A 9,923-nucleotide genomic window follows, 5' to 3' on the forward strand; every position below is an offset into this window, starting at 1 on the left:
CCATATTTCTGGAAATATACATTGAGGCCCATCTAGTCTTGTTTTTTGAGAAGCCCAGTCTGAAGTGGCCCTGTTAGGGAATAGGATCATAATCATAAATTCATGGGCTTGAGCCCTAACTGGTATGGTTGAGCCCGACCCGGGCCCAGGAAGGGCTCAATATCTGGAACCTTCTAGTACTCTTGGACACAGGAAGATCTGCAACCGATAAGGACAATATTCAATGAATCCAAGATTTGATATTATCTTTAAGTTGATGTTAGAGTCCTACTTGGTCAAGGCTCCTACCCGAGTAGAGTCCTACTCTAACACCTGTTCTACCTTGACAAGGTAACCTATCCCTCCAAGCCCCTATAAATACAGGTATGGTTCATGATTTATTCATTCATCTCTTCTATTCACTTTTTGTTCACACACTCACGCACACATATTCTCTTGTTTTTACTTTTTGTCAAGCTCTTTCACTTTTGAGCACTGACTTAGGTATCGCAGGGGTCACGCCGAAACACCTTCGACGCCCCCTAATTTAGCTTCTGTCTGTGTAGAACTCCGTCGTGCCCGACCCGACCCGGTTTATTGAAGATTTGGAGATCCACTCTACCAGACCGAACCCGGAGGAAAAAATCGACATCATCAATTGGCGCCGTCTGTGGGAATTTGAAAAAGAGAGTTGAGATGGCTGGAGTGAATGGAGTAAACGCACAGATAGAACAACTAGTTGATGCCGCTGTTGAAAGGGCCATGGCTGCAAGGGCGGGAGCTAATCCCCCTCCCCCACCACCAGATCAGAACGTGCAATTGGAGGAGATCAAGAAATTGAAAGAAGAGATGGAGCTCTTGAAGAAGAAGCAGTCCGGATATCTAGCCACGCCAGTCCGGAATATTCCCTTTTCCGCTAAGATACTGGAGTCCGAACTCCCCAAAAACTTTAAGTTCCCGCACGTTGGGGAATATGATGGAAAAGGGGATCCGGAAGAGCACCTATCTCGTTTCGAGAATGCTGCGTTGTTGCGCAAATATTCCGACCCTATCAAGTGCTGGGTCTTCCTCTATACTTTGATAGGACCAGCTCAACAATGGTTCAACCTATTACGCCCAGGGGATATCAAGGAGTTCAAGGATTTCAGCAAGGCTTTCCTACACCATTTTGCTAATAGTAAAAAGCATCCCACCACTACTCTCAGCCTTTTCGCTATCAAACAGCAAGGTCAAGAAGATTTGCGAGTATATATTCGTCGATATAGTGCTCTGGCTCTTGAAGTACCTACTGCTACTACTGATCTGCTCATCAGCGCCTTCACCCAAGGACTTACTACAGGGGATTTTTTTAAATCCCTGATCAAAAAACCGCCGTCTACATATGATGAACTGCTTGCTCGGGCCAAAAAATATGTGAATTTAGAGGAGATACAAGTTTCTCGGTTAAATAGTGGGATGGACAGACCACCCAGCCCGAAGAGCACCAGGATCCCTAACACACCACGGAAGATGGGGCCATCTCCCCGACCCGAACTCCTAGGAAAATTCACATCCTTCACCCCTTTAAGGATGGGTAAAACTCAGACCATGCGAATATGTGAAGAAAAGAGACTTCTACAGAGACCTCCATGGAGTGAGCAGGGGCCCCGTAGGCCGAAATCTGATAAGTATTGTGACTTTCACAATAAGTATGGGCACAATACTAATGATTGTCGTCAACTGGAGCAAGAGATTGAGAGAATAATTCAACAGGATCCAGGGATGAAGGATAGGTTGGCACGACAAAAAGGAGGATATCCCTCTAATAAGAGGATTCATGAAGGCCCCGATCATTATGCATCAAGACCCCGACCTGGGCCGCCACAGGGAAATTTCCAGCGTCCGAATCAAAATCAACCTGGGAATAACCAAGGACCACCCCCTCCCACAAAAGGTGTCATCAACATGATATCTGGGGGACCGACTGATGGAGATTCAAATAGGGCAAGGAAGACAAGCAGTCGAAAATTGAGCAACATGGAGATAGCCGATCAGGTGGTTAGGACAGGTCTGACCCTTTCCTTTGGCCCGGATGATCTTAAAGTCTTGTCAGATACTACTCATAATGACGCACTGGTTATTCGAGCTCTGGTCGCCAATTACGATGTGGCCCGGATTTTTGTAGATTCTGGGAGCTCGGTCAATTTACTATTCCAAGAGACAATAAATCAGATGGATTTGGGAGAATATAAAGTAGAACTAGTGGTGACATCATTGTTCGGGTTCACGGGTCATGCCATCCGACCTACTGGATAGATCAATTTTCCGCTCACTTTGGGCAAGGACCGTACAAGTAAAACACGGATTGTCAACTTTATTATCGTGGATGTACCATCAGCATACAACGTTATCTTGGAAAGACCAGCCATGACTACATTCATGGCCGTGGCTTCAGCACTATATCAAAAGATCAAATTTCCTGTGGGTAATGAAGTTGGCGAGGTTCAAGGAGATCAGAAGATTTCTCGAAAGTGCTACGTAGAAGAGGTACGGATAGAACAAAAAGCAGTCATAATTAATCATGATGACCGACCCGGGCCTGTAGGTTGGGAACAAGTAAATTTGTTGAAAGAAGATACCCCTCTTACTGCCGAAGAAGAGTGCAAAGAATTTTTTATTTGCCCTTCGACCGGGTCGGTCAAGGTGGCTCGGACGCTAGAAGCCTCTCTTAAAGAGCAATTAATACAATGCCTGATGGAGAACAAAGACGCCTTCGCATGGTCCGTATCTGATCTCTTGGGAGTATGGAGAGAAGTAATGGAGCATAAGCTAAATGTTATATGGGACTATCGCCCCATTATTCAAAAGAAAAGACACTTCGGGCCTGAAAAATATGTTGTGATTCAAGGAAAATTTGAGGAACTTTTGAAAGCCGGACACATTCAAGAAGTATATTTCTCAACCTGGTTGTCAAATGTAGTACTGGTACCCAAGTCTTCGGGCAAGTGGCGCATGTGCGTGGATTTTCGTGATCTGAACAAAGCATGTCCAAAGGATTGTTATCCCTTGCCCCGAATAGACCAGCTCGTGGATTCTACATCTGGGCACGAGTTTTTATGTTTCCTGGACGCCTATCAGGGATATCATCAAATCTCCTTAGCCAAGGAAGATCAAAATAAAGTGAGTTTTGTCACTTCGACAGGGACTTATTGCTACGTGGTTATGCCCTTTGGGCTCAAAAATGCTGGGGCCACTTATCAAAGATTAATGGACAAAGTGTTCAAACAACAGATTGGCAAAAATATTGAGGTGTACGTGGATGACATTCTGGTCAAGACCCGAACAGCTAAACAATTCATTGCCGACCTGACTCAGACATTCCAGACATTGCGTGATTATCGACTAAAGTTAAATCCAAGCAAGTGTACATTTGGAGTTCAAACCGGAAAATTTCTGGGGTACATGGTCACCAGGAGAGGAATTGAAGCTAACTCGGAAAAAATTCAGGCCATTATCTCTATGGAGTCACCCAAGAACATTCAGGAAGTACAACGGATGTCAGGAAAGATTGCCGCACTATCGCGGTTCATCTCAAGATTGGCGGACAAAAGCTTTCTTTTCTTCAAAGCACTCAGAAAAACTAAAAACTTTGAGTGGGATGAACAAAGCGAAAAATCTTTTCAGGAGTTGAAGGCATATTTGAGAGAACTACCAGTGTTGAATAAACCAGTTCAGGGGGAAGAGCTCTTTGTATACTTAGCTGTTACTGTAAGAGTGGGTGCCCAGTGAGCCAACTGTATGGCTATGGGCTTTGTTGACTCTTTGTATAAACAATCTTTTGTTTAATATTATTTACACTTTTATGGCAATGACTTTATATTACTTCATATTGTTATATTGTGATATACTATTGTTGTTTTGATAAAGACCTTGAATATACTATAGTGTATGTAAGATGTGGTAGAACATGGAGATGTCTATCATGAAATACATCTTATAGTCACTGTATATTCTAAAACCGTTCCTAGTCGATTGAGCCGTCCGTCAATAAGGATAAGGATCGCTCGAGTTTGAGACTAGCATTTGCGATGCGGAGTACCACGTTTCATTGGTAGGGAACATGGAGATGTTCGAAGCATGCAAATGGATATTCATAGGATGAATAGTCGAACTACCCTATCCGGACTTTCCAAGTGGTTATCACTTATCGAGTGGATAAAGTCCGCGGTTTTGGTTGTACACCATTAGTCCTTACGACTTGAAACATCATGGAGACTCTATATGCTAGTACTGTGCTTTGACTCGTTTACCGACTCTGAGGGGGTCATCAGGTGTCGAGATTGGGTACAGTTACGACACATATAGGAGTCAATGCATTGTTGTCAAGGATTCACCACATACTTGCGAGTGTGGATATCCTATGCGATCTGAGGAGATATTAGTGTGACAAATCTCTGGCCAGAGTACTTGATGTGATTTAAGAAATGGTTTCTTAGTAGCACATGCGATGTCACTAATTTGATCTTCAAGATGTATTGCATAGTTATCGAATCTTGAGCGACTCTCGATATACCAATGGTTGTTGATTCGATCGGGATATATGGATGAAGGGACCGTACTGTACGTTAACCAAAATCTACTGGTTCTTGTAGGCACTATCAGTGATACCTAGGGAATCATGGGGCGATGTTGCTAGGCGCTTTACCATGATTCGTTGGGCAAGTCGGAAAGTGTTGTTCCGAGTCACAAGGAGTTGTGAGCCCACGGCTAGCTGTATCCCTGAACCATTGAGGGTCACACAGTGTAATGGAGTTTTAATCCCCGTTGAGATAGTTAAATTTAAAGAGTTAAATTTAATGAACTAAGGAGTTGGACTTCTTAAATAAGAGTAAGGGAGTAGGATTTCCTAAAATGACATAGGGATGGACATTTTTGGAAACCACTGAATTCGGATTCAGGAAAATTTATTTTGACTTTAAAACGTGCAGAAATGGTTTCTGTGCACATTGGTGAAATCTTTTCATCAATCGGAGTCACGATGAATTTTATATTAATTTCTGAACGAGCGGGCTTTGCTTGTCGGGCCCCAGCTTATGACTAATGGGCCCTAAGGTGTTAGTGGCCTGCATTATAAATAAGTTATTTCAGTACAGAAATTACACACAACAGGTCATAATTTTTGAGACAGAGCAAAAATCGAACCCTAGCCTCTCTCTCAACAAATCGGCCGAACCCTCCCCCTCTGCCCGAGAAATTCCGGTCTGTGATTTTGAATCGCAGTAAGGAATAGCGAATCAGATTCGTTTATTCTCTTCGCAGAAAACTTCTGATAGATTTTCTAGTGCAATCTATCAGAGGGATTAAACCTCTGTTCGTGGACCTGATTGAAGGCGTTCATCGGTTCCAGGGAGAGACAACAAGAGCAGAATTGTTCTGTTGGTGTCCATTAATCTCGTTGCGAGATTTGAGGTAAAATTTATTTAATTGTTATTTAAATTTTACACACACACGTAATTCAATCGATGAACGGTTGATACCCAGACCATGGAAACGTTCCATGAAAAAATTTTAAACTTCCGCTGCACCGGGTATCAATCGTAATTGGTCTGGGAACTCGCCAGTTTTCCAACAGTGGTATCAGAGCCAGGTTGCTCAGATCAATCGATTGAATTAATCAATTGTACAAAATTTTTGAGTCTCGGTTTATGAAACAAAATAAATATTTTTAATAAAAAAAAAAAAAAAAATTTGTTTTTCTGGGGGCGAAACCCGGGCAGCGATTGGATCGCTGCCCGGAGGGGGCAGCGATGGTCGCTGCCCCCAGGGGCGGCGCACGGCGCCGCCCAAAGGGGGCGCACGGCGCCGCCCAGGGCGGCGACCGTCGCCGCCCAGGGCGGCGCACGGCGCTGCCCAGGGCAGCGCTGTGCGCTGCCCAGCGCAGCGCTGGGCGCTGCGCAGGGCAGCGCACGGCGCCGCCCAGGGCGGCGCACAGCGCCGCCCAAGGGCGGCGCTCGTCGCCGCCCAGCGGCGGCGCCAGGCGCCGCCACGGCAGCAAGCGTTGCTGCCCTAAGGGGGCAGCCGGGCTGCCGCGCGGGCCAACCCGGGAGTGTCCCGGGTGGCCCGCGGGAAAAATTAATATTTTATTAAAAATTAATTTTAATATGTTAAAATTTTATTTTTGGTCCGGTCAAAAATTGTTTTTGATTGGTTCACGAGATTTCGGATCGAATTGTTCGAGTCCGTAAATTTTAAAATTGATTTTGGATAAATTTGAATTTTTGGAAAATTTTAATATTTTATCCGTAAATTGAATTTTGAAATCAATTATTTTGGTACAATTGATGATAAGATATGATCTTATGATATATTAAGTAAAATATGATTTTATTTGTAAAATTGGATTTTATAGATAAAATATGATTTTATTTGATATGGAGATAAAATATGATTTTATATGTGAAATGTGATTTTATATATAAAATATGATTTTATCTTGTTTAAATTTGAATTGCCACAGCATGTTATCCAATAAATTAATTTTGAATTAAATGTTATTGGATAAGGATGATCGATTGCCATGACCAATTTTGTAGGTGTATGTTAGGAATTTACATTTTGTTTTTATTGTTGTTGGTTTTATTAATGGGCCTGGTTTATGGCCCGATATGAATGTCATATGTAATAAAAGTGGGCTTGGTTTATAGCCCGTTCCCACCCCCTAAAAATGTATCCCCTACTTGTCATTGTTATTTATTGTAAATACATTAGATTTAGTGGGAGATCAAGATTTGAAGATGGTGGGCCCAGCAGACAATGAAGACTGAAGAAATGTAAATTGGAAGCATATGTAATAGGATTGCATTTGCATACTGCATATTACCTAGGATTGGACTAAGACCCGTGATTGGCAACCACGGGTCAATTAGAAATGAAATCGATCATCCTATATAATATGTGATATTATGATTGTATGCATGTTTAGACATAAATTGCGTGAATCCGGCAATGCATGCAATAAATTAAATATGATGAGACAAATATTTTATAAATAAAATCCCTCATTTTAAATATGATTTAAAATTTATATCAAGATAAATAAAGGAAATTTAAATATTGTTTAAATGTTCCTACCTTCCATCAACGGTCAATGTATGTGATGCTACCCGCGGATACGGTCCGGCTCATATTATTGGGGGGGCCCGTCCGTCGGAAAGCTGTACATTGGATCGACAAATGTTGTAAGTTGGGTGGAACTCCCATGGGATCGGCTCATATTATTGGGGATCCACATGGCGACCGTCCATCACAACTTAAAATTGATGGGTCATCTTGACATGTCACTTTAAACGGCGTCATATTATTGGGCCCTTATTGGACATGAGGTAAATACATGGGGGTTGCTTTGGAAGCAATTGGGCTCTACCTTTGAGAATTATGGTTGGCTGATATTATTCGGGACCATAAGTTTGTCAATTGGACTCCATGTTCTCACTAAGGAAAAAGTTTCCCGTTTTCACTAGAGGGTGGTGAAATCGTTAAAATAGTGGGAGTGAGATTCATAAAATTAAATTCGCCTATTTTATGTCTTAGTAAATTGTTAAACAATCATTGATATATGTCTGTTTTTTCTTTTCAGTATTTCATACAATGAATTCGCGAAATCCTTTATTCTCGATCCTCGAACAAAACAAGCTGACTGGCGCCAACTATACGGAATGGTTCCGGAAGTTGAAGATTGTCTTAACTTCGGAGAAAATGCTCTACGTGTTAGAGAAAGCACCTCCGAAGGAAGCACCAGCTGACATAAGTCCGGAGGAATTGGCCAAACTTGATGCATGGTGTGACCATGACATCAAGACCAAATGCTATATGCAAGCCTCGATGTCTGATGAACTCCAGAGGCGATTTGAGGACACGGTGAATGCTGCTGACATTCACACGCAACTCAAGGAACTTTTTGGGGCTCAGTCGAGGGCTGAAAGGTTCTCTACTGTTAAGGAGTTGATGACGTGCCGCATGCGTGAAGGGACTTCGGTCCGTGATCATGGGGTACGAGTGATTTGGCTCATACAGAAGTTAGCGACCCTTGATTTGGTGTTGGAGCATGAACTCAATGTGGACTTGCTGCTTCTATCTCTTCCTTCTTCATTTGATGGATTCGCGATAAATTTTAATATGAACAAGATAGAGGCCACCCTTGAAGAGATGGTCAATATGCTCGTTACATATGAATCCACACTTAAGAAGGATAAGCCAGCTTTCTTGGTGGGCTCCTCATCTTCTGCTAAGAAGGGGCCAAGTATGAAGGGCAAGAAACGTTCTGCCCCACCCAAGAAAGTGGAACCCGAGAAGAAGCAAAAGACAAAGGCTTCAAACGATGGAAAATCCAAGGATGTTTGCCATTACTGCAAGAAGCCGGGTCATTGGAAGCGCAACTGCAAGGAGTATCTTGAGCAGTTGGGAACTGCAAAGGGTATGTTCTATATCGAAATAAACATGTCACTTAATACAACTTCTTGGGTATTGGATACCGGATGTGGATCTCACATTTGCAATGATTTGCAGGTGATGACAAGAAGTCGCAGGCTTAGAATGGGTGAGACCCAGCTGAGGCTCGGGAATGGTTCCAGAGTTGAAGCTACGGCCATTGGAGATGTTTGTTTGATTTTGCAGAATGGTTTTAAATTATTGTTGAGAGATGTTTTATTTGTGCCAGATTTAATTAAAAACATTATTTCTATTTCTATGCTTGATAGAGATGGTTATTCTTGTAATTTTGTGAATGGGATTTGCAATATTTACAAGAATGAATGTTTAATTGGAAATGGACAACTTGAAAACGATCTATACAATTTAAAACTAAAAGACGTTCCAGTAAATTGTATTGACAAACCGGCGACAACAAACAAAAGGAAAATCGATAGTCAAAACCCGGCAAACCTTTGGCACGCTAGACTAGGTCATATTTCCTCAAGGAGGATGAACAAGCTAGTGGGAGAGGGCATGTTTGATATGTCTGATATTAACTCTCTACCTACTTGTGAATCCTGCCTAAAAGGGAAAATGACTAAATCTCCTTTTAAGGGGAAGCCTGAACGTAGTCAAAATCTGTTGGATTTGATCCATACAGATGTTTGTGGTCCATTTAGAGTAGGGACTCAACATGGCCACACCTACTTCATTACCTTTACTGATGATTATTCTAGGTATGGGTATTTATATTTAATGAAATATAAGTCTGAAGCATTTGAAAAGTTCAAAGAATTCAAGGCTGAAGTAGAAAACAAGCTAGGTAAAAGTATTAAAGCACTTCGATCGGATCGAGGTGGAGAATACTTGAGTACCGAGTTTTTGGACTATCTAAAAGAGAATGGGATTCTCTCTCAGTGGACTCCTCCTATGACACCACAGCTTAATGGTGTATCGGAGCGTCGTAATCGAACTTTGTTGGACATGGTTCGATCCATGATGAGCTTCACTGAGCTTCCACCTTCGTTTTGGGGCTATGCGCTTGAAACGGCAGTATTGTTGTTGAATAACGTCCACACTAAAGCAGTGGACAAAACACCATACGAGTTATGGAATGGCAAAGCTCCTAAGTATTCATACTTGAGGATTTGGGGATGTCCTGCTTACGTGAAGCGGACAGTGGGAGATAAGTTGGATAGTCGATCCAGCTTGTGTTATTTTGTGGGGTATCCGAAGAATTCAATCGGATATTATTTCTATTATCCTGCTGAAACAAAGGTGTTTGTTTCACGGAATGCCACCTTCTTGGAGAAGGAGTTCTTATTGGATAAGAAAGGCGAGATGATGGAACTCGAAGAAGTTCGAGAAGAACCCGAAATACAAAATAACGATCCCACACCTCAGGAACCATTGCTGGACACGCCTGCACCTAGAAGATCCGAGAGGACTTCTAGACCTCCAGTTCGATATGGTCTTCTTCTTGAAGAGGGTCAAGA

General features: G+C 42.4%; 1 protein-coding gene across 1 annotated transcript; it reads left to right on the forward strand.

The window, feature by feature from the left end:
• The first annotated feature begins 675 nt into the window (after positions 1–675).
• Positions 676–2,274, forward strand: LOC140889474 (uncharacterized). The gene has a single exon (XM_073297195.1). It carries the CDS (start codon positions 676–678, stop codon positions 2,272–2,274), a length of 1,599 nt encoding a protein of 532 aa, XP_073153296.1.
• Positions 2,275–9,923: the final 7,649 nt, after the last annotated feature.

This window comes from Henckelia pumila, chromosome 3, assembly GCF_033568475.1.
Source record: "Henckelia pumila isolate YLH828 chromosome 3, ASM3356847v2, whole genome shotgun sequence".
In the NCBI taxonomy this organism is placed as follows: Eukaryota; Viridiplantae; Streptophyta; class Magnoliopsida; order Lamiales; family Gesneriaceae; genus Henckelia; species Henckelia pumila.

Coding starts and splice junctions, on each gene's coding strand:
- LOC140889474 (XM_073297195.1), top strand. CDS start 676: ATGGCTGGAGTGAATGGAGTAAACGCACAGATAGAACAACTAGTTGAT.